General features: G+C 60.4%; 2 protein-coding genes across 3 annotated transcripts in view; one reads left to right on the forward strand and one right to left on the reverse strand.

Moving 5' to 3' along the window:
- Positions 1 to 8287, forward strand: BTBD19 (BTB domain containing 19). Its single transcript, XM_023932521.2, has 9 exons — positions 1 to 128; positions 469 to 939; positions 2894 to 3131; positions 3555 to 3608; positions 5125 to 5184; positions 6462 to 6530; positions 6837 to 6968; positions 7138 to 7263; positions 7382 to 8287. The coding sequence occupies exons 2-9, from the start codon at positions 710 to 712 to the stop codon at positions 7514 to 7516; spliced, it is 1044 nt and encodes a 347-aa protein (XP_023788289.2). The 5' UTR covers positions 1 to 128; positions 469 to 709; the 3' UTR covers positions 7517 to 8287.
- PTCH2 (patched 2) overlaps positions 8183 to 22256 on the reverse strand; it is a 21377-nt gene continuing 7303 nt past the window's right edge. Inside the window, exons 3-24 of one of the 2 annotated variants that reach the window (XM_086841503.1) lie at positions 19068 to 19257; positions 18881 to 18950; positions 18545 to 18636; positions 16396 to 16591; positions 16181 to 16302; positions 15759 to 15939; positions 15398 to 15529; positions 15162 to 15317; positions 14963 to 15055; positions 14751 to 14876; positions 14553 to 14671; positions 14023 to 14428; positions 13626 to 13938; positions 13215 to 13357; positions 12946 to 13126; positions 12204 to 12487; positions 11535 to 11672; positions 11267 to 11409; positions 10899 to 10998; positions 10247 to 10492; positions 9693 to 10097; positions 8183 to 9587 (exon numbers count right to left, since the gene is read on the reverse strand). In XM_086841503.1, coding sequence (XP_086697629.1) covers positions 9693 to 10097; positions 10247 to 10492; positions 10899 to 10998; positions 11267 to 11409; positions 11535 to 11672; positions 12204 to 12487; positions 12946 to 13126; positions 13215 to 13357; positions 13626 to 13938; positions 14023 to 14428; positions 14553 to 14671; positions 14751 to 14876; positions 14963 to 15055; positions 15162 to 15317; positions 15398 to 15529; positions 15759 to 15939; positions 16181 to 16302; positions 16396 to 16591; positions 18545 to 18636; positions 18881 to 18950; positions 19068 to 19257 — 3836 coding nt within the window. In that variant the 3' untranslated portion in view covers positions 8183 to 9587. The remainder of the gene's footprint in view (positions 9588 to 9692; positions 10098 to 10246; positions 10493 to 10898; positions 10999 to 11266; positions 11410 to 11534; positions 11673 to 12203; positions 12488 to 12945; positions 13127 to 13214; positions 13358 to 13625; positions 13939 to 14022; positions 14429 to 14552; positions 14672 to 14750; positions 14877 to 14962; positions 15056 to 15161; positions 15318 to 15397; positions 15530 to 15758; positions 15940 to 16180; positions 16303 to 16395; positions 16592 to 18544; positions 18637 to 18880; positions 18951 to 19067; positions 19258 to 22256) is intronic. The other variant, XM_086841504.1, reaches the window with a different exon arrangement.

The following is a 22256-nucleotide window of genomic DNA, read 5'->3' on the forward strand; positions in this document are numbered from 1 at the left end:
CTCGCACCACTGACAAGCAAGGGTGGATCCCTCCATGGGCAATCCCCTCCTTGGGCTGCTTGAGGTCAGCCAAGGGCTGCAGAATGGGGACAATGCATCCCCTGGCACAGCACTTGGTTTGGGCTTAGGTGAGCAACCTGATCTAGTGGGTGGCATCCCTGCCCACGACAGGGGGGTTGGAACCCTTCCCACCCAAGCCTTTCTCTGAGGCTTTTTTTCTGCCTGCAATCACCTGTACCCTAAGCAGACATGAGAGCTCCAGGGCTCTGGCCTGGAGCATGGCAGGAGAGAAAGCTTCCCCCATTTTAGGGGACAAATCTCCCTGCTGTGCTGGGGACCGAGCCATGCCCAGCGTGGCTTTCCATGGGGGCTGTGCAGGGGGAGGTGAGGGTGAGCTCCGTGCATCTGCTGCCTTTTCCAAAATCCCAGCTCCCTGCCTCTCTTCGCCCCTATCTCTTTGCTCCGCAGCAAAGTCACCAGCTTGGGCAGCACGTCCCCAGCCATGGATGACAGAGCCAAGCCATGAAACACGGCAAGGAATTCCACTCGCCGCAAGATGCAGCCCTGCTTCCCCGTCCGGTGAGTGCAGGACGGAGCCGCCTCGGCAGCAAGGTTGTGCTTCACGCCTCACTGTCCCAGCGCTCCCTCCCACTGCTGCCCCGGCAGCCCGGCCTCCGGCCGCAGCGCTGCCTGCCAGCTTTCCCTAGCAATGGGCCGTGCCGTACGACGCAGCGTGCTGGCTTCCTCCCCGGGCTGGCCGGCCTCCCGCCAGCCTCCAGATTCCCTCCCGCCATCCTGCAGCCTCCTCCCGCCCGCCTGCAGCTCCTTCCGCCGCTCCCTGAGGCAGCCCATGGCCGGACCCTGCTCGGCGCGGCTGCAGGGCGACGTGGCCGCCTTCAGCGCTGCCCTGCGCACCCTGGTCAACAACCCCCAGTTCAGGTGAGGGCCCGGGGCCTGCCGCCTCCCCCCAGCCCCGCCGAAGCCCCCGGCGGCTGCTCCCTGTTTTCCCACAGCCCCGAGCCCCCGTGCTGGGCCGATTGGGGCCCGCAGGCAGTTCGGGGAGCCCAGGACAGCTGGTGGGGCCGACGTGGCTGGTGCAGCGCTCCCCACTCACCCGCGGGATATCAGGAGACCAGGCTGCCAGGGGTAGCCCACCCTGGACAGGCACCCTCTCTCGTGAGGGGGGAAAGTTCCCGGGTGTGCCCAGACCCCCTCTGTGGCAGCCACGGTGCCAATAGGGCAAGGCAGTATCCCAGGATAAATCCTGTGCTGGGGCTCTTGCCCGTGCCAGGAATGGGGGTACACTGAGCTCCCTGGGGGCAGCTTTCTCCCTGTTCAGTTCCTCTCCCAGCTGGCTTTACTGGTGTTTTACTCCAGCCTCCCCGGAGGGCATGCAACATGTTGCCTGGCATCCCTCCTCACAGGGTTTGGCATTCCTGCCACCTCTTGCCAGAGCAGGGCACAGAGATGGAGATGCTGCCTTGGCTTCCCTCATCCACATGGTATGTCCTGCCTGGCTGTGGTCCTCTTCACCACTTCCTGCTGAGGCCTGGCCAGCCTATCTAAGGAAATCCCCATTCCTGCTGAAATTTTTGGCCACCCAGAAGAGAAATCCCACTGAAAACTCCCCAGCCACAGCACCAGACAGTAGAGGAGTGGATGGCAGGCACTGCCTGGTCATTCTCAGCCTACATCCTGCTGCTCGCATCTTTCAGCCCACACTCTGTATCCAGCATCCTGCAACCTGAAATCTGTGTTCTGCATCCATCTACTTCATCCCACATCCTGCATCCTTTCTCCTGTAGCCTGTACCTCACAGCCTGCACTCTGTAGCCTTTGTTCTGCATCCCACATCCTACAGACTTCATTTTGCACACAGACTTCAGAATGTGTCCTGCATCCCAGACCTTGCATGCTGTAATCACGGCTGGCACTCCATGTCTCACAGCCTGCATCCTGCATTCTGCTTGCCCCTCTTGGCCTGTGGACCTCAATCACAAGACAGTTTATAATGATCCCCCTTGCAGGAGCAGTCGTAGAGGACCTATTGGGCTCTGCTCACACCACCCATCCTGCCCCAGCTGTGTCTCCTGATAGACACTTGGGATGACCCAGGTGTCCTTCCTTCTGGTGGGCACATACACCTCCCTGTGGGACACTCTGAGGGTCAGGCCATGGATTTGTGCATATCCTTATGGCAGTGAAAGCTTGGATGGCATGTGTTCTCATTGGCCTGCTGGGATGGAGGAAGGGACAAGGGGATAGATGGGCCATAGCCGCAGGCTGGAGACTCCATGTCCTTTGCCTGCTTCCTTTCCTCTGGTCTTGCCCCGCTTTCCTGGGGCCATGGAGCTGGGGAAACATTTTGGGGAGGGGAGGGTTATAGGGGATCAGGGCAACAGGATGGTCCCTGTGCTCTAGTACACATCTTGTATGCCACAAGCTGTCCTGTTGGGCCAGTGCCAGCCCTGCTGGCAGCTATGCCAGAGGCTTCACATCCCTGAGACGATGAGTCAGTTCCCATGAGTCAAGGAGGCTGATCCCGGTGACAGCCACGCTTTCCTTGGCTCTGCTGTGCCAAAAGAGAGAGTCACTTTCTCCAGCTTTCTCCTTGGCCTTTCTCTGCCCTGCTCAGTGCCAGCACCCTGGGCTCTCTGTGCTTTCCAGAGGACCTGTCGTGCTCACCTCGCATGCATCATTCAAATGGCTGGAAAGAGCCACCAGCAAGGTTCTGTTCCCCTGTTGGGACAAACCCCTGGGTTAAAATTAAAGGGTACTGTCGTGCTGTGCCGAGCACTCAGCAGGTCCTTCCTGTGTGCCCTGTCCCAGCCCAGGGAAGGCTGTGCCCTTGCTTTCCAGGCACCGTGTTCCTCATGGTCCCCTCTCCCCACAGCGATGTGATGTTTGTGGTGGGCCAGGAGCAGCAGAAGGTGTTTGCACACCGCTGTGTGCTGGCGTGCCGCTGTCAGGCATTCCGTGGGATGCTCAGCCAGGCACCAGTGGGCAGCCAGGACTCCTCCAGCAGCGTCCCACCCCAGGGCCCCTTCATCCTGGGCAACGTGCAGCCTGAGGTCTTCCTGGCCGTCATTGAGTTCCTCTACACCAACAGTGTCACCCTCAACAGCCACATAGTGAGTGCAGATGGGGCTGGCAGGGACCGTGGGCATGGGAGGGACAAGTAAGGGGATGGAGGGGAAGGAAGTGCTTTGCTTTGCAACTCTTGGTGTGCCAAAGTTGGAGGAGATGGTCTATGTGATGCTTGCTCTCTGTCTGGCTAACAATGTAATGAATGTGTGTGTGGGGGGTCTCAGCACATTGGGGTGTCCAGAGCACCTTGTCCCAGTCTTGTGACCTCTGGCTGTGCACACCCTGAATGGTGAGAATGGGGACACCACAGCAGGAGAACTAAATTTTTCTCCATGCAGCAGCCTTATCTCCCACGCATCGCTCAGGAGCTCCCATGGAGGCAGGAGCACACCTGCCCTTTACCCTGGGCTGCTGTGCCCGCCCATGGTCGTGCATGCTGGTGATCACAAAGTCCCTCTTGCCTGCAGGCACTGGAGGTGCTGACCTCATCGGTGGAGTACGGCTTGCAGGACCTGTGCAAGGTACGGTGCTGTATAGGCTGGGGACAGTGGTTCCTGAGTGTTCCTGAGATGGGCAGCACCCCAAGGTGGTCCCTGCATGGCTGGTAGCTGGATGTGCCTCTGAGGAAAGCACCGTGGTGCATCATGCAGGCTTGGCCCTGCTTCTCAATCCTGGAAGGTCTCGCCAGTGGGATCCCCCTTGGGGGTGCAGCAGCAGGGAATCCCACAGGGGAATCCCGAGAAATCATGGGGGAGGACATGGAGTTTCACATCTCCTGCACAGCAAAGGTCAGAAGGAAAGCCCCTGTGCCTTCACCCACATGTGCACTCTGGTCATCTGACAGGATGATGCAGCTAAAGAGAGCCCTGATCCTTGGAGCAGTCAGCACCCCAGCTGTGTTGCTGGTGCTGCCAAGGCAATGCTGCTTTGGGTGGGAAGGTTTTGGGAAGGCAGCAAGGAGCAAAGAGGAAGGGTGGGAGCTGATCAAGGAGGGGCCAGGGAACTGAAGCAGCTCAGTGTTGGGGAGGGTTGCCAGGCCACGTCATCAGCTTGATTCCTGAATTACAGCCTGGCTGAACGCGTGACCCGAGATCTCACACCCAGACTTCCCCTTCCTCCCCATCACACCGGGGAAGTACCTCAGGAGCTGAGGAATTGTGGGCTGCCAGGGTGGTGGGATGGGACCTCTGTCAACAAGCTCAGCCAAAGCCCAGATGTGGCAGAGCTGTCAAACAGATGTCTGGGCAGGGAAAGGATATAAGGGGTGCAGCAGAAAAGGGAGACCTGGTACTCCTATCATGGGTCACACCCCACCACCTCAGGGTGGTGCAAATGCATGCTGAGGGGGATTACCTGCATAGAGGAGGGGTGGGAAGGAAAGGGGCTGACCAAGAACAGCTGGTGAAACCATGTCAGTGTGCCCAGCTGCAGGGTGACCTCATATCCCTCCTGTTAATGACTCAGGGCCCTTCTGCCCTTCTGCCCCATCTGATAGCTCCTCTTTGCATGTCATATCCCCCTGTGGACTCTGCTAGGCAGCTGAAATAGGGAGAAGAGAGGTCACACTCACTGATACACATGCTGGTCTGGCTGCATCCCACCTGCATCATCCATGTATGGGATGCAGCTGGAGATGCCAGTCCCCTAGCAGTCACCAGGAGCATGGCTGGTGGGTAAGGCTGGGGTAAAGTTGAGGTCACCCAGTGCACTGCAGCTGGCACCAGGATTGTGCCCTATGGCAGAACGTGGGTGGCACATGTAGACAGGATTAAGGTATCCATCTGGGGCTATCAGATTGGCTGGGTTTGGTCACATCAGTCTTGGTCCCTGGCTCCATCAGTGGCCAAGCTAGCTGCCCACATCCACACTGCAAGACCTCATCCTACAGCCCATTGCTCATGAAATCCTAGGGGGCTGGAGGTGCCTCTACCCCACATTCCATGTGCTGGGGCCTCAGGGGATGCTGAGAGTTGTGGGGGGGGGATGGCAGGTTTGTGTCCCCCACCTCTGCCCACCCTCTCCCTGTCTGCCTTCCAGCTCTGTGTCAAGTTCATCAAGGACACACTGAGTGTGGAACAGGTCTGCGAGGCCTTGCAGGTAAGAGTGACACCAGTAGGGTCACAAAGGGTTAAAAATAACCCAATTTTGGGGCAGGAACAGAACTTGACCATTCTGTTCTCTGCTGGACAGTGGGGCAGGATTTCCCACTCACCCCTGGCCCAGCTGCTGCCCTGCCAGCTCCCAGACCACTGGGATTGTACCAGGGCTGCAAGGGATAGTGTGGCCTCCAGAGCATGGCAGAGAAGTGTCTTCACACTGCCCTGAGCTGGGCTAGCCAGAACCAGTGCCAGGACTTTGTCATCATCTGTATGACAGCAGACTGGACACTGGGTTTTGGGGAGGCAGTCCCAAAACCCTTGCTGAGAGCTGAGGCACCTAAAAATAGCCTTGGGAAGGTCCTAATGGCCCTGGCTATGCTACTTGGTGGGTCCAAGGCTGCTTCCCAGAGAAGGGGGATTTGTTTCATCTCGCACAAGCTGAAATAATCTTGGGGTGAAATGCCTGCCCCAGAACACAGAGCCCCAGCCAGATGTGATGCCAGACCACTGCGACATAAACAAAGCTAAAAGTGGCCCAGAGGAAACAAAACAAGAAACCCCAAAACCCTAGAACAAACTAAACCTGAAGAAAACAGCTTGTCTGCCTTCCTCACTTACGTCAGGACTGGTCCCTTGCTGTGGTGGAGGGGGAGGTGGTGTTCACCCTGCCTTTGCTGGTCTCGAGTACCCCACACACAGGGGCTGCTGTGGGGAGATGGGGTCATGCCCTCCTGGTGACCAGATGGACAGGGCCAACCCTGGGACAAACATTGCTCAGTAGGGTTGGGAGAAAATGAGAGCAACCCCAAATTCCTGCTGTAGTGGGGGTTGGCAGCTATGGGTCAGGCTGGGGCTGGCACCAGGGGTATGGGGTGCCTGTGGGGGACTTTGAGCTGATCCTGCGCTCACACAAGGAGCACTGGGGACTGGTGGTTTCATGTGCCTGCAGTGTGACCTTTTGAGAAAGCACTAGGGCCTCTCCCCCACTGTGGGCTCAGTGACCTGTCTGAGCAGAGGTGGAAAATCACATGTCCTGCTAAGAGTGAGGCTGGGTGACCGTTGTGAGCATTAGAGCCACCAAAACATTTGCTGTTGGGCAGGCCAGAAAAGGAGGGGACCTTGGTGCCCCTTCCTTCCCACACTTTCACCATGGTGCCCAGCCCAGAGGGATATCTACCTCACCTATGTCCCTGAGAGTGCCCGTGTTTCCGTAGGGCTTTGGCAGGGAGTCCCTCCTGCCCTGGACCCCTTGCAGGTGTCTGTGTTGTCTCACAGGCTGCTGTGACCTATGGGCTGGTGGACCTCCAGCAGCACTGCCTGGCCTTCATCGAGGGCAGCACCGCGGTACGGTGGCAGGTGATGGGGGAGCATGATGCCAGGGTAGTGGGGGGCACATGGCATGGAGAACATTGCATGAGGCAGGGGAGCAGGGCCCCTAAGGACAGGATGTCTGGAGGCTGGGAGAGGAGCAAGTGGTATTTGGAGAAAAGATGCTGGGTGACTGGGAGAGGCAGGCTGGGGCATAGTGGAGTGCTAGGGGATTGAGTTTGGACTGGGGGATGCTGGAGTGCCAGGCACCAGGATGTGTCTGACGGATGGGGTGGTGGTTTTGTGGGGTCCTGGTTCCAGCACGCTGTGGTGTGCTGGCAGGCAGTGGTGCGGACACAGGGCTTCCGTGAGCTCTCCGACGTGGTGCTGGCACGGGTGCTGCGCAGTGACCGCCTGGCCGTGGACGAGCTGGACCTGGTGCAGGCTGTGCGGGAGTGGGCACACGTCAGCTCGGTGAGTGTCACACAGCAACCGCCTCTCAGGGGTGCCTGGGCCCTCACCAGCCCCGGCTGGGAATGTCGGCCAGGGCTCTGTTATGGGAGTGTCACTCCCCCCAGGCCCCTGCCTCCCCTGGTGCCCAGGACATCACCAGCCTCATCCCTCACATCCTGATGTCTGACAGGCTGTCCTAGAGCGTCCGGTGCCAGAGGTGGCTGCCCTGCCCGTGAGGGAGCTGCGTCTGCCCTTGCTGGCACCCAGCGAACTGGTGACACTGGAGAGCTACAACCAGCAGGACCTCCTCATCCCGGTGAGCTGCTTCCTGTTCTTAGTGTCTCCTGACTGACCTCCAGGGCTGGAGGACGCTACAGAGGATGGGCAGAGGAGGACCATGCTGTGGCAGTGCTGATGCCCCCATGTCCCCACAGGTGGAGAACATCGCGGCGGCCTGGCGTGCCCACGCACTGAGGAAGGGCAGTGGGGTGCCCGCCCACCTCTGCCGTCCCCGCCGGGGCACGCGGCCCCGCGACCATCACCGTCACCTCGAGCCACACGCCAAGTAGGGGCTGGGCAACGAGCTTCGTCCAGCCCAGCTGGGGACTCTGCAGCAGGGCAGGGTGTGGGGCTGGGCACTGATGCTGCCGTGGCCAAGAGCATCGATAAGGTGCTTTGTCCCGTGTCACAGCGTCAGGACCAAGCAGGATGCCTGGATCACCCCCAAAAGTGATGCAGGGGGCTGGTGGTAGGGTAGAGCTGGGCTATGCGATGGGTGCAAGGACACTGCAGGTTGCCCAGGCAGTGAACCTGGGTGGCGGGGCTGCAGAGATCCCTGTGGGATGGGGACCCAGGACGAGCTCCCACTTCCCCGGGGCCGTGCTGCCCTCCCCCGGCAGCGGGGCCGTGCTGCAGCGGCAGAGAGCATCAGCACCTGCCCGGGCAGGGGCACGGGGACTCTGGGGCTTGGACTGGGTGCAGGTAGGAGGGGACGAATGGGCATCTTTACATGCACCGCTGCACCGACAGGCTCCCACCCACCCCCCAAGCCCCGCCAAGCCCTGCCAGCAGGCCACACACACGCAGGACAGGCTGCCAGCCCCCCATGTGCCACACACACACTGTGCGGCCCCCCCTTAGACCCAGCTGTATGTACACACAGCTGGGTCTGTCTCAAGCACATGTACCTCCCCTTCCAGCTGTGTTCCCCAAGAGAAAGAGCCGGACACAGCAGGTAATTTATATATAATATATATATTTACTCTTTAAAAATAAACCTTCGGTCCCCACTACCGCCTGTACAAACTACAAAAATAAACCTTTGCTCTCTTTGATATAAATAACTTAGATGGCGTGTTGGGGGGGAGGGGGGCTGCCCACCGTGCCCACGCCTGGCACAGGGACAGGGTCCCCAAGGCCACCCCTGCTCAGCGGCAGTGTCAGGGGGCTGGGGGGCCTGGGGCCGCAGGCACGGCAAACACCGCTGGAGTTAAAGTGCTGGGTAACGGCGCGGACAGTGCCCGGGATGGGGATGGGGACAGGGGCTGGCTGCAGGGACAGCCCCGTTGCATGGGGACATGGTAAGAAATACGGTTTCCCAGCAAGATGTGCCTGGTGGCACCATGGGAGCCCACGTCAGCGTGCACTATCCTGTGCGTGCTCAAGCCTGTGCCATCTCCTGGGCAGAGCGCAAGTGTGACACAGGTGGCTGTGATCGTGGGACAGCTCAGGGGCTTGGAACAGCAAGGACCACTCCAAGGATCATCCCCTTCCAAAACCCTGCCTGTGCACTGGGGAGCAACAGGCTCCCTTTCTCCACCATAGGACATCCATGATCTTCAGCCTTCCCATCCTTGTCACTGGGGAAACTGAGGCACAGACTAGCATGTTGGAAGGGGTGAGCTGCCCATGGCATGGGGGCATGAACCAGGTCTGTGCCCCCAGGCTCCTGCTGCCTCCAGTGGGCAGCCCTGCACTGGGCAAAGTGTCTGCCCGCTCCCTGCCTGCGCCCTGGGCAGCCGGGCGAGGCTGTAGGCTGAGAAATAAATCTTTTAAAATAAGCTTAAAAATATATATCTCTCTATAGATAGTTTCCCTTTGCAATAAATAAAGGTGGGGGTGCCCACCCTAGGCCTTGCCCATGGCACACCAGGGCATAGCTGGCTCTGGGGCTGCCCCCTTATCAGGACAGGGGGCATCAGGGCACCCTGTTGGGGTACCCCAGCTCATGGCCTGGGATGGGTGATCCCAGGAGGAGGTGATGGGGAGCAGGCAGTGACCCCACAGAGGGGGAGCTGGCATGGCACTGAGTCCACCTTGCCAGCAGCTCCAGAAACAGAGGGGAGAGTTAGTGCTTCCATTTCTGGGGGGCAACAAGCCCAGGGCAGGAAAACCCCAAGCCCTGGGTGATGGGACACGGCACCAACGGTACAGTCTCGTGAGGGACACGTGGGCACGGCGTGGCCTGCACACAGCTTGCATAGAAGTGCCAGCCTGCCCTACCAAGCCCCGGTGCAGGGGGGCCGGTCCTCCTCGGCCAAGACCGCTCCAACGATTAGCAGCACGGCACAGGTGACCCCGCTCTGCACCCTCCTGTGCCCACTGGGTGCTGGGGAGATGCTCTGCCCAGGAACCAGCAACCTGCAGGGAGAGAGATTTGGGAGGTCAGTTGGGTCCCTCCACACCCACCTCACACCCCCATGCTGCCATGCACCAGCCCTGGGTAGGGTGTCCCCCCAAGCTCACCTAGCGCCGGGCACCTGCCCCGTGGTGTCCCATGTTCTGCATCTCAAAGGTGTTGGGCACAGCGGTGCTGCTGGTGCTTGGCTCGTCCAGGCAGTCTCGCTCACTGCTGGTGAAGCCCTCGGGGCTGAAGTTGGGGTAGGAGCCAGGCAGTGTGGGGTGCAGGGCCACAGTCACTGAGGCAGTGGCCGTGACGGTGGTGTAGCTGCCGGCAGGACCCTGCAGGTGGGTGCTGTAGGTGGGCAGGGCTGCAGGGGGGGCTGGCCGGGTGCCTGGTGGGCCGGACTGCGGGTGCTCTCGGGGCAGCATGGTGCACGGCTCCCCGAAGGGCAGGGGGGCGGCAGGCTGATGGCCAGAAGCCTCTTTCTTTCCCTGAACCTCCAGGCTGTCCTTGTAGGGCTTCAGAACCTGGAGGGGGAACACGAAGCATGAGGCCTCCAGTCATATTGAGCATCCCTCTGGCAATAGCACCGGTCCCCATCCCCCAGTTCTATCTGTGAACCTCTCCCTGGGGATGCAGGGGGGTCAGCAGCGCCACAAAGGGCAGAGACACTCACAGTGATGCGAGGGAAGCTGGGGTCCTTGCCAGCCTCCAGTAGGATGTGTGCCGGGGCAGGGGGCACAATGAAGGGTCCCCGTGGGCTGCCTGGCCCTACGCTCTCTGTGTAGTGCTCCGTGTCAGAGGGCTCAGGGAAGGTGGCGGGCCAGGCTGGAGTGCGCCGGACATACATTCCCCCAGGGCCCAGACACTGGGGTGCCGACTCTGGTGGGGGTAGGCAGGGGCCATTATCCACCTGGGATGCCTGGGGAGAGAAGACAGGTCAGAGGGGCCAGGAACAGAGGAGTATGGAGAAGTAGGGAATATGGGTTGATGCGAGGATGGGGATGTGGGTGATACCAGGTGAAGCAGGGATGGGATCAGATGGGTCAGGGAGGGATGGGGGAGTTGAGTGTGGAATGAAGCAGGAATGAGGTCAGGTAGGGATGGGGGAAGTAGGATATGGGTCAGAGAAAGAATGAGGTAAAAGAGGCAATTGGTACAGGGCAAGGGATGGATTGAGGTGGGTTCGAGACTGGGACTGGACAAGGCAAAGATGAATAGAGGGTGAAAGGTGGGCAGGGAGAGGGGGATGGAGAGATGTGGGTACAGGGTTGCGGGTACCCACAGATTGTGGGTACAGGACGAGGTAGGATGGAGGGGTCTTGTACCTCAGGGGGTGGCCCAATGACAGAGAGCAGGACAGGTAGCAGCACCAGCCCGTTGAGCAGCCCCAGCAGCGTCAGGATGGTCAGCACCGCAAAGAAATACCTGAGGGGGGCAGAGGCACATGGGGTAAGCAGGCACAGCCATCGTGAACCTGTCCCATCCCAAACATGGCTTCCCATGCCACACCCCCTGGCCCTATCCTGTCTCCCCAGCCTCCAGACAAGATGGAATGGCAGTCCCCAGTAAGGCGCCCTCACCAGCTGCCCCACATCCCCACTGCCAGGCAGGGGAGCTGCTACACCCACCATCCCCCACTGCCAAAGCTCTTGCAGGGCAGCAAGTGGCTAGTTTACCTTTCTTCAGTGCTCACCTCATGATGAAATCAAACTCAGAGCCAGCCAGCATGAGGACACCCAGGAGGGTGGAAACAGCACCATCCATCACAGGGGCAAAAGTGTGCTCCAGTGCTGCGGCTGAGCGCACGTTCCTGCTCCCTGCAGCTGTCAGGAAGCCCTGTGTGGGATAGAAATGTCATGTGGGGCTGTCCCCGTGTGCCACCCATGATGAGCCACCCAACGGCACATGGCCAAGGGGATGAGGGTGCCAGAGAGTGGCAATTGGGATCAGCCTGTGCTTACCAGGGCCACGTGGACAGTAAACTCCACACCGATGCCCACCGAGGCAATGAGGATGACCACAGGGATGGCGCTCAGCTTGATGCCCATCAGCCCCATGATGCCAAACAATTCCACAGCCATCATGGCCAAGATGGAGACCTGGAAGGTGGTGGAGTCAGTGAGGGATGGCTTTGGCTGGCTGTCCCCTCTCCCTGGCAAGCCTGATCCTATTCCACATAGGGCAGCCTCACGTCACCGACCCTTTTCACTCTATTTGGGGTGTCCCTCTGTCCCATCTTCTGGGGGCAGCCCTCACCCTGCTCTGCATGGATGTCACCAAACCCCTGGCCACTACACACATTCCCTTCGTAATGGGTTCCCAAATCTCTCCATGTGGGTCCCCCACCAACTGTGACCTCCACATGCATGTTCCCATCACACTCTGCATGGATGTATCCAGGACCCCCTGTTCTCTTCATCAATGACATAACTGATGCCTCCATATAGGAGTCCCCCCACCCACTGCCACCCTCATATGGGAATCCCTTCCCCCCAGGGTGTCCCTGGCCATTCCATCACCCAATTCCCATGAAGCAGGTACCCAGGGCCACTCATCATGATGGGAGAAAGGCTGGGTGCCCCTGACCCCACCCATCAGGACCATCCCCATGCATCAGGGTGCGTACTCACGATGATGCCGGCAGTCCAGGGGTTGAGCAGCAGCAAGGCACAGACGAGGAAGGTGCAGGCCAGCAGGATGCTGATGGCCAGCAGGAACCAGTGCCGCAGGCCGATGTACTGCTCCCAGAAGAGGAAGGGGTAGCCGCTGGGGTAGCTCAGCACGCCGTGGCGCTGGGCAGCCTCCCGGCAGATGGCCCGTACGCTCTCAATCGCCTCCACAAAGTCAGATGTGCGACGCAGCCCGCTCAGGTAGAAAGGGAACTGGGCGAACTCCAGCGGCTGGGCTGCTGGGACTGGTGAGGAGATCACGGGCAGTATGAGGGTATGGGCAGTATGGGTGTACAGGCAGCACGAGAGCACCACAGTCACAGCAGCCTGAGTGCAGCCTGGGCAACCCCTGACTGGTACCACAGGTCTGAGGAGTGTGTAGGGAACAGACTGGGGTCAAGGAGGAGGGCAGGGCATTTCTCTGCCTGTAGGATTTTTGTGCATTAATGGGTTACTCTTCGCGGTGAGATGCTCAAGGGCTGGAGCAGGTGTGCGTTGCTAACGGCAATGCACGGTGAGATGCTCAGGGTGTGGGGTGCAGGAGGATGAGAGTTAAGCATGGGGAAGCAAGGCAGTTTACCAGATGGGGTAAGGGATGTGGGGGGGTTTCCCTTCAGGGCAAAAAGGGCCCTGAAGAGTGGGATACTCTGCAGGAGGATGCTGGGGGCAGGGGGGCCCTGGCAAGTCCACCATGCTCACTCACTTCGCAGGTTCTCGCCCGTGGTGTCGTACTTGTCATGAATCCACTCAGGGGGTGGGGGGTAGAAGTTGGCCTGGGAGGCAGCAAAGCCCAGGGGATCGTTGCTGGCCCACACCGTCAGGCAGATGTAGAAGGTGTCGGGGGGGATGATGCCATTCTCGTCCACCAGTCGCCGTGTGGTCAGCTACAGGACAGACCAGGAATGGGCATGAGCTGGGCAGCTGGGGCAGAGACATCGCCAGTCCAGTCAGCCCAGCCCTGTCACCACTCACCTGATTGAAGTTGAAGGGCTCCTTCTTGTTGCCAGTCTGGATGAGGAGCTTGTATGCCAGTGCCCCATCCTCGGAGCCATTGCGGTAGCTGTCATGGGTGATGCGCCCAGCCTGCCAGTCCCTGTCAAAGGTGGCCTGGAGCCCTGGGGATGCAGAATGCAGGATAAGCATCCCTGGGGACTCACCACCCTGCACACCACCCCGTGTGACCCCAGGGAGTGTGCTGCCAGAGGGATGGGCACACAGAAACCCCAAGGCTCAGCTTCCAGTGCTGGGCACCTTGGGACCACCCTCCCAGAGTACTGCACACAAGGGAAGATGGAAAGGCATTCCCAGGCCAGTGGGAAGCATGCAGGCTGGGGAGAGGACTGTCAGGCAGGGAAGGTCATGGAGAAGAGGCATATCCCTCACCTCGCAGCCAGTCCTGGAAGTAATGGAGCCACATTTTAGGCAGGTCGCGGTTGCCCTCCCGCACCACGTACTTGACGGTGCTGAAGGCCTGGTGCAGGCTCAGCAGGGCAGCCTGGGCACCCGGGTAGTGGAAGCCACCTTTAGTGACAATGAACATGTTGTAGAAGGAGAAGTACTTGAACTGGGCTGAGATGAAGGCGTGTGCCTTGGTGTCCCGTGGCACGATGTCAGTCAGGTAGAGGCCATCATGTACCATGGTGGTGCCATAGAGGCTCAGCCCCAGCAGTGCCAGGAACAGCACCACCACTACCACCTGTGGGGACAACGGGGGGGTCAGGAGGGGTCCTGTGCCACCCACCCACCTTGAGTGGCACCACCAGGGCCACCCCCACCTCACCTTGGTCCGGGTGCGCAGAAGGAGTGGGGCGTACTTCTCCCGGGCAAAATCAGCGAGGCTCCAGCGGCAGAAGGGCAGGGGGACACACTCCCGCCCGCTCTTGGCCTCATCCAGCTGGGACAGCAGATCCCGAGTGGAGCTGGATGGGGAGAAGACCTGCGAGCCCAAGGGGTCGGTGTGGGGCAGGAGGATGGCAGGTGAGGTGCACACTTGGGAGGTGGGTGGCAGGACGGTGACAATGTGGTGGCCCGAGGGGTCACACCGGGTGAAGGCTTGCACAGTGGTGGTGATCTGGGTGCTGGTGGCCACACCAGGGTGCCCATAAGGAGACGGGTGACAGGCATGGTTGTCGTTGGCGTCAGCAAGCTCTTGGGGCTGGATCTGGATGACCCGTGAGGAGCAAGGGCTGCATGGAGAGAGTGAAGGAGGAGAGAGAGAGAAGGGTAAGTTATTTAGTCACCTCATCTTCTTTAGAAGTTCTTTAGGGAACAGTGGGGTCAGACCCATCCCAGCCAGCCAAGTGCTGGTACCTGTAGAAGCAGCAGAGGATGTCGAGCCGGCGCTTCTCCCGGCGGTGCAGGTCCAGGCTCAGGATAGCAGGGAAAACAAAGAGCACCATGGCGAAGTTGAACACAACCACCACTGCAGCCTGCAGGTATTGAGGGACACACATCAGAGCAGGGTCTAGCCATCCCTTCCTATCTCCTGGAAAGGGACTGTGGCCCTACCTGGAGGGAGAAGGCGCGCAGGGCAGGGATGGGCACCAGGGCTGCCATGAAAAAGGCGATCATGTTGCTGACAGAGGTGAGAGCCACACTGGTCCCTGTCCGCTTCAGACACTCACCCGTCCGCTCCTGCAGGGACAGAGAAGGGGTGATGAGAGGGACCATGGGGAGGCAGGAGGCGGCCAAGAAGCCCCTGGGCAGTGCTCAGTGCTCACCTTGAAGGGGATGTGCTGGCTCGTCTCAGTGAAGGCGTGAGCCAAGAGGAACATGTCATCCACCCCAATGCCGAGGGCCAGGAAGGGCAGGACCTGACACAGAGCAGTTGGCATCAGCAGAGGGACACAGCCACCACTTGAGAGCAGACTTGGCCACCCCGTCCGCCTCACAGTACTCAGCTCTTCCCCCAGCACATACCTGGGTGGTGGCTGCATTGAAGGAGATGCCCAGCAGTGAGCAGAGCCCCAGACCAGAGGCGACGGAGAGAGCCACAAGCAGGACCCCTGCCAGGCCCACAGCCCCTTGGGACTTGGAGCAGTCCCACCGCAGCATGGTGACACAGGCGTAGGCCAGCTGGAAGAGCACAGTGGGTTAGCAGGGACCAGGGGGGAGATGGAGGGATGACAAAGGACAGAGAGAAGGGGCACACGTACCATGAGGAGGTAGCCCCCAGCCACCCGGATGACGCTGACGTCAGAGAAGGACTTCATGATGTCGTTGAGCGTGGTGGTAGAGAAAGCATGGACACTCTGTGTGGCGTTGGGAGGGATGGAGTCCTGTGCCAGCTGCCAGAGGTGCACCCCATTAGAGGAGACAGTACTCCCTGCTCTACAGTACACCCACCCCAGAGCCATTCAGAGTGTCAACATCACCACTGACACTCCCTAGGGACCCAATGCATCAAAGGAGAGTAGTGCCAGGACCCGTGGCCACATGAAAACCTGGGCACAGAGGGATGCCATGCACAGGCTCACCCCTGCCCAGCCCTGTGTGGGAGCTGTTCCCGGTGCTCACCTCCACGAATTTCCTCTGCCAGGCCTCCAGGATGGCTCCTGCCTTTTCCTCGCTCCAGCTGATATCATGGATCTCATAGTCATCCTTGAAGTGCTCATAGAGCTGCCGGGGACTCATGAGGAGGAACATGGTCTGCAGGGCCTCGGCGCTGGGGGACAGGCACGCACCTCGCTGGGACTGGCTGCAGCGCCCCAGGATGCAGGAATGGGTCCATCCCCCACCCCACGGCACCCATCCCCACCACAGACACCCAGGAGAGGACCCAGGCATCCTGCTTCCTTGCTCTGCCTTGCCCCAAAGCACTGCCTTGCTCAGTGGCCCCACACACTCGCCAGCTTCTGAGCCAGCCCCACAGCCCCCACTGCAGCCGGGGCAGGTTTCTGCCCTGTGCCTGCAGATGCCCACACCACAGTAGCTCTTACCGTAGCAGCTTGCCCTGGGAGTCTTTGGTTGTGCCGCCCAAAATCAGCTCCTGCTGCCAGCGCATGAACTTCCTGGAGAAGCCGTGGCAGCCCCCCGAGAGTTCGGCCGGGATGTCGGGGCTCTGTGGGTGGAGGGAAGCTGTCAGGATTGCGGGGCAGACGGGAGAGCAGTAAGCCCCCACACCCAATCCTGGTCCTCATGGATTGTGACCCACCTGCTGGCTCTGCTTGTTGGGGGCGCTGGGGGGACATTGGGGATCCCGGGGGTCCAGACAGGGCCGCTCCATGTAAGCCTGTCCCACCTCTGCCTTGTCTAGCAGCTCTTTGAAGCCTTCCAGGGATGTGAATTGCCCCAGCTCCTCCATCAGCTGCAGAGGGTCCAGGTTGCTCCACTGGATGTCCGGGCGGCCCCTGGCCAGAGAGCAGCACTGGGGTCAGGGGGGATGCCAAAACCCACGTGCACTGCCATCACCACCACTGCCAACCCATCCTAGAGGTGCTGCAGATGCCCTCAAAGGCAGGATGTGAGGATGCAGACGAGCAGAGTCAGTTCCCAGCACATCCTTTACCCCCTCCCGGGCCGCCCGCGGAATCCCCCGTGCCCTGTGCGCCACAGCGGGCCATGCCCCGAGTCAAGTAGCGTGCCTGATCCTGTTAGTCCGGGACAAAGCGGGGGGAGCCGGCCCTGCTGCCTGGCCCCGCTTTGTGTGAGCAGTCAGGCCGATTACTGCCCGTGGGCTAACATCTTGATAGAGGGGAGCAGGCAGGCAATAGCTCCCGGCATCCCTTACAGCCCTTCCTGCCATTTTCCCCCAAGATGGAGAGTTTGGGGCTCAGCAGAAGTCCTGGGGGTTCAGCACAATACTGGGAGCTGGGCGTGGGCTCTTGGAGCTCCAGCAGGACCGCCCGGGACTTGGGTACCCAGGAAAAGGGTTTTTCCCATTGCCTGCAGATGCTCTGCTCCCTCCACCCCAGCCTGGGGAGCTGGGGGCCAGCTTCCAGCTTCACTCAGCTTCTTTTTTAAGACAGAAAGGACACACAAAAAAGCCAATAACCCAGCCCAGCGCTCCAAAGAGGGGAAGAAAAAGCCCCGAGCAAGTGTGGGCTCTGGGGAGAAACACAGCCTAATAATTCATGAAGGCTGGCTGGGCCAGAGCCGGCCGCTCGAGATTCCCACATACCAACCGGAGCTGCTGCTGCTTCCAAAGAGAGCCCCTTTTATCTGCTTTCGCTTGCTTCACTGAGCCAGGGCAAATCCTTTTGTCTTTCCATAGATTGCTGCTCTTTGTTCTCCCAGCTCCCGCCCCGCTCACCCCTCGGCGTTAAAAAGGGGGACGAGTCCCCATGGGCTGGCCAGCACTTAGCCGGGGTGCCCGCCCGGGCACTCGGCTGAGAGGAGAGATGAGTCCCAGCGCTGCTCGGGTGCCACCCTGCCCACCATGCACCTCAGCCCCAGAGCGCTGCCCAAGCCGGCAGCCAATGCCACCAGCATCCCATCGGGCACAGCCACCCCAGCCCCCCCTGCTCCTGCTCTCGGCAGTTCCCCAGCCTGGGATGGGGAGAACCTGAGGTCTTGGGGGGGCAAAACCAGCCCCTAGTCCTGGCTGAGGATGCTGCGGCCCCTTCCCCCTCCTCCCGTCCGCAGCAGCCTGAATAAGGCCACTATTTCATCTATTTGGCAAGGGGCAGCTTTCAGAGCAGCATTAGCATGAGAAAGCACAGGGCTGCGTTTGCTGACAATGCACAAGCCGCCCCAGCTCTCCCGGACAAACACACGCGTAAACAGAAGGAATGTGGGGGAGGCTCCCCCGGCCCAGCCCGGGGTCCCCAGCCCCACCACCGCGGTGCGAGGAGCTGCCTGGGAGTCACTCGCCACCCAGCCCAGGGACTCTGTGCCCTCCACGCAGCCCAGGAGCGCGGGTGCCCCCTCACAGCTGTGGCACCCGTGAAGCGCTGCCGGGGGTGGGGGCAGCAGCCTCAAGGACCTGTCTGCGGCACAGCCACTGTCCCCCCGTCCCCATCCTTGTCTGGTGGGAGAGCATGGCATGGCAGGGATGGGATGGGATGGGCAGCTCCTGCCTGAGGGCTGCAGCCCCCCTGCAGCGGTGCAGCTCTACCTGTGCCACCGAGGCCAGACACGGGAGGACAGGCACCCGGCCCCAGGGTGCTGGCCCAGCGGGAAAGCAATGGTGGTGGGACCAACCTAGGGCTGAGCAGGACAAGCTGCAGCAGCACTGAGGCACCTCGGAGCAGGCAGAGCCAAGCTACAAAGGGAGGTCAAGCACAGCCCCTCGGCAGCATCCCCAGCTCCTGCTCCCACCCATGGCCCCTCACAGACCGAGACAGTTCCCCACACACACTCACGGGAGATAGGCTGATCCTCCCTGCAGCTTGGAGCCTTCCCAGAAACAGTCCAGTGGTGTCAGGATCACACAGGGGAACAGCTTCTCTATCATCTGTTGGAGGAGATGCAAGGGGTCAGCAGGGATGGATCAGACCCCCCAGTCTCCCCCCGCCTTGCTGGGCTTCCCAAACCTGCACCTTCCCACATCCAGCCAGCAGTGCCGTCACAGCGCCTGGGGCTGACCAGCCCTGTCCCCACCACAAACAGTGTCCACTGCCATTCTTCGATGGACTGATTCCGTGGGTCAACAGCCACCCCCTGGGGGCCCCGGTGGGACATCCAAGGCCATCACTTACCCTCTCGATCATGCCGTTCTCGATGATGGGGACACCCGACTTGTAGCAGATCTTGTTCAAATCCCACGATCTGGAAAGGCAGAAGGAGAAGCTGAGAATGGGCATTCCCCACAGGGGACATGGCAAGGGGTGGAGGGAGCTGCAGGGCACGGCGGGGGTCCCGTCCCCCATCTGGAGCCGGACTCACTTTCCGTACAGTGAGACTTGAACCTTGCTGGCGGCCAAGGCCGCCTCGAGGTGGAGCTGCAGGGCCTCCTGCGTCAGGATGTTATCACCATCCTTCTTCGGGGTCTGGATCAACATCTGGGAGGTGTACACCGACTCCTCGCCCAACTTCTCCTTGGTGTAGCGCAGCTCCTGGCTCACCCGGCTGCCCGCTGTGGAGGGAACCATGGTGTGCCCTGTCAGTGCCAGGGCACGCAGAGCCCCCATCCCACCAATTTGCCCTGCCCATCAGGATGCCCAGAGAATGGGATGGGCAGAATCAAGGCTGTGCAGCATCAGATGGTACCATGTTAACTCTTAGGGGCTTCTTGGTGTGGGCTTCCCTAATTGCTGCATCCTCTGGGTGTTCACACCCAAGGGATCTAAATGGGGACCATCTCAGGACACACTGGACGAGGCACCCCCCTTCCAGCCAACACTGTACCCAACCCCAAAACAGCTTGTTAGCTTTGCTTTTCCCCAAAAAACCCCCACAGATGGCTGGTGAACAGAGGACCCAACCTGTCCACTTCCACCTGTGCACTGTGGTGGGTGCTGCAGATGCCCAAAACCAACCCACAAAATAGGAAGCGAATCTGGGGGCACCCCAGCCTAGCCCAGCTCCTCCATGGCACCCCAAGGCAGGCAGGGAATGAGTGTAGGGAGAGGCAGGCCCCTCTAACTCCCTGCAGGTGTAGGCTGCCCCAGGAGAGGTTTGGGGACATCACTCTTCCCTGCCAAGGCTCTAGGATCTGTCCTCCTTTGGCAGCAGGAGAGCTCTGAGCACAGCAGGGCCATAGTTAACGGCTGAAGCCACCAACTTCATTTGTGGCTGCCTCGGCGTGGAAGAGGAATCCCCTCCCAGCCAACGTGGCCAGGGCTGGGACCAAACCCTGCATGGTCTTTCACGTGGCTGAGCACCATCCCAGGGACAGCTGTCCCCATCCCCTTCAAATGTGGGGCTCCCATCTCTGCTGGCATAGCAAAGGGGATGCGACACACCCCAGAGGAGGGTGGGAAGTGGATCCTGAGACCCCTCCCAAGTTCACCACTTGGCTGCCCTGCTCCCAGCCCCCTGCCCAGGGTGGGAGGGATGCTGCTCTGGCACATCTAGGGTGTAGCCCCTGTCCCAGTGCCACCCACTGGGGTACCCCAGGATGCCCAGCGTGGGACGCTTCCCAAGGCAGTGCTGCTGGCAGGGGTGAGGCCAGCTCCTGCCCAGCCCCAGGATAGCGGGGGGAGGTCACGATTCATCTGCACCAGGACGCTCCCTCAGCAAGAGGCGGGGGCCCCGGCGGGCCTGGCCCTCCGCCAGCACCGAGGAGGCCAGAGCGAGACCGCAAATAAGGAGCAGAATCTTCCCTTTTAATGACTTATTATATGGGTTGGTGTTTTGGTTTTTTTTCTTTTCCCTGCTTTTTGGGAACGGGGAGGGCAAAGCATCTTTATTGTTCCTGGCTGGGCCAGGGAGCAGCTGGTGTCCATCAGATGCCAGTTGGGATAGAGGTTGTGCCAGGGACAGGGAGGGGGGGACATGGCCGCGGCTTTTGTGTGTGTGTCAGAGGGGATAGCAGCACCCAGGGCGAGGGGACGAGGACACAGAGAGGGTGGGTGTCGGGGGGGGGGGTGGAGCGGGACGCCCATCCCGTTCCCAGCAGGCTGGGAGGTCGGGCAGGAGGTGCGCCAAGCTGCTCTGATCTCAGCCATGCCACCCACGCCGAAGCCGGGCGGGAGGTGGGACACAGCGATGAGGGGGTGCCCGACGGCGCTGCTGCTCCCGGGGGATGCATCCTGCTACGCCCTGCCCTGCCGGCATCTCCGCCCAGCACGGCTGCGGGAGGAGCCACACATCTGCAAGCATGGGGAGGGGGCGAGCCCCCCGAAAAATTAAAGAGTGAGGGGGGGGGGGGGGGGAAAAAAAAAAAAAAAAAAAAGAGAGAGAAAATAAAAAGCCGTCCCTTGTAATTAGTGTTAATTTGGAACAGGGCACTGCGAGCCGTCAGCAAGCTTCAAAGGCCGTGAGGAAGCCTCAAATTCCAACACCCTAATTAACCAAAGAGCAACATGAAAAGACAAGGCAGCGCACACAGGGCTGCCAAGGACACTTCAAACGGGCGCGCGCCCGCCGGCCGGCCCGGGAATGGGGCGAGACACCCCACGCAGCCCCCCGGCCCGGGAGGAGGCTAGGGGGGCACCCCGATACCAACAATGAGCACGTTAATGAGGAACTGTATGTAAATTCTTCCCTTTTTGTTGTTGTTGTTGTTGTTGTGTTGGGTTTTTGTTGTTTTTGTTGTTTTTGTTGGTTTTTTTTTTTTTTTATTCCAATTAACAAAGGGAGCCCTTGGCTTTTTCATGCAAAGGGCTCTCTGGTTCCAATCAGGCGTCCGGTCCTGCTTGCTAACAGCCTGTTCTGCTCGCCGGCAGGGTTTGGCTTCACTGCCCTGGAGCCCCAGCTCCGTCCAAAATCTCACATCAGATCTTAGGGGCAGGACAGTCCCCCCAGGCAGGAACATCCTCCCTGGGCTTGGACATTGCTCCTTGGTACCACTGCCTGGGGGTTTCACCCTGGGCGGGGGGTGTGGGGTGCAAGCTCAGAGCAGTTCGGGCTGGATGGTGGAAAGGGACCCTGCGCCCACTTGCACTCCAAACACCTGGGGTGCAGAGCAGGCTCCTGCCGTGCCCAAGCAGGGAGAGTGGATGCCAAGGCTGGGACAGGGTCCCTGGCAGTGAGGGTGGCTGCGTGTGCGGCTGCCTCCCACCCAGGGCCATGCCGGGGGAGCCCTCCCCGTAATTACAGCATCCGCCACAAAATTATAGAGCAGGGCCAGAGCCTCCCTGCCCCCTCCCCGGCCACCCTGCCTGAGCCATTGCCCTGCCACTGCTCCCCAAACCCTCCTGGCACAGGACCCACAGCCACCACACTGCAGCCAGCTCACCCGCACATAGTGGGACCAACTTGTGCCCTCAGCTGCTCCAGCCAAGACAGAGCCTCAGCCCCCAATGTTGTCCTCCTGTCCTGGAAGGAGATCCCAGCTCATTCCACATCTCCCCAGGGGTAGCCAGAACCTCCCAGACTCATTTCAGAGGATTTGGGGTCAGATGAGCCCATGCCAGGTCCTGCTGCCCACAGTGCAGTTGCAAAGCCCCCCAGCCCAGGGCAGGCCCCCTT

Source organism: Cyanistes caeruleus, chromosome 9, assembly GCF_971803275.1.
Source record: "Cyanistes caeruleus chromosome 9, bCyaCae1.hap1.1, whole genome shotgun sequence".
NCBI classification, from domain to species: domain Eukaryota; kingdom Metazoa; phylum Chordata; class Aves; order Passeriformes; family Paridae; genus Cyanistes; species Cyanistes caeruleus.

Coding starts and splice junctions, on each gene's coding strand:
- BTBD19 (XM_023932521.2), top strand. CDS start 710: ATGGGCCGTGCCGTACGACGCAGCGTGCTGGCTTCCTCCCCGGGCTGG. Junction 3,132..3,554: donor TCACCCTCAACAGCCACATA/GTGAGTGCAGAT, acceptor TCTTGCCTGCAG/GCACTGGAGGTGCTGACCTC. Junction 3,609..5,124: donor GCTTGCAGGACCTGTGCAAG/GTACGGTGCTGT, acceptor TCTGCCTTCCAG/CTCTGTGTCAAGTTCATCAA.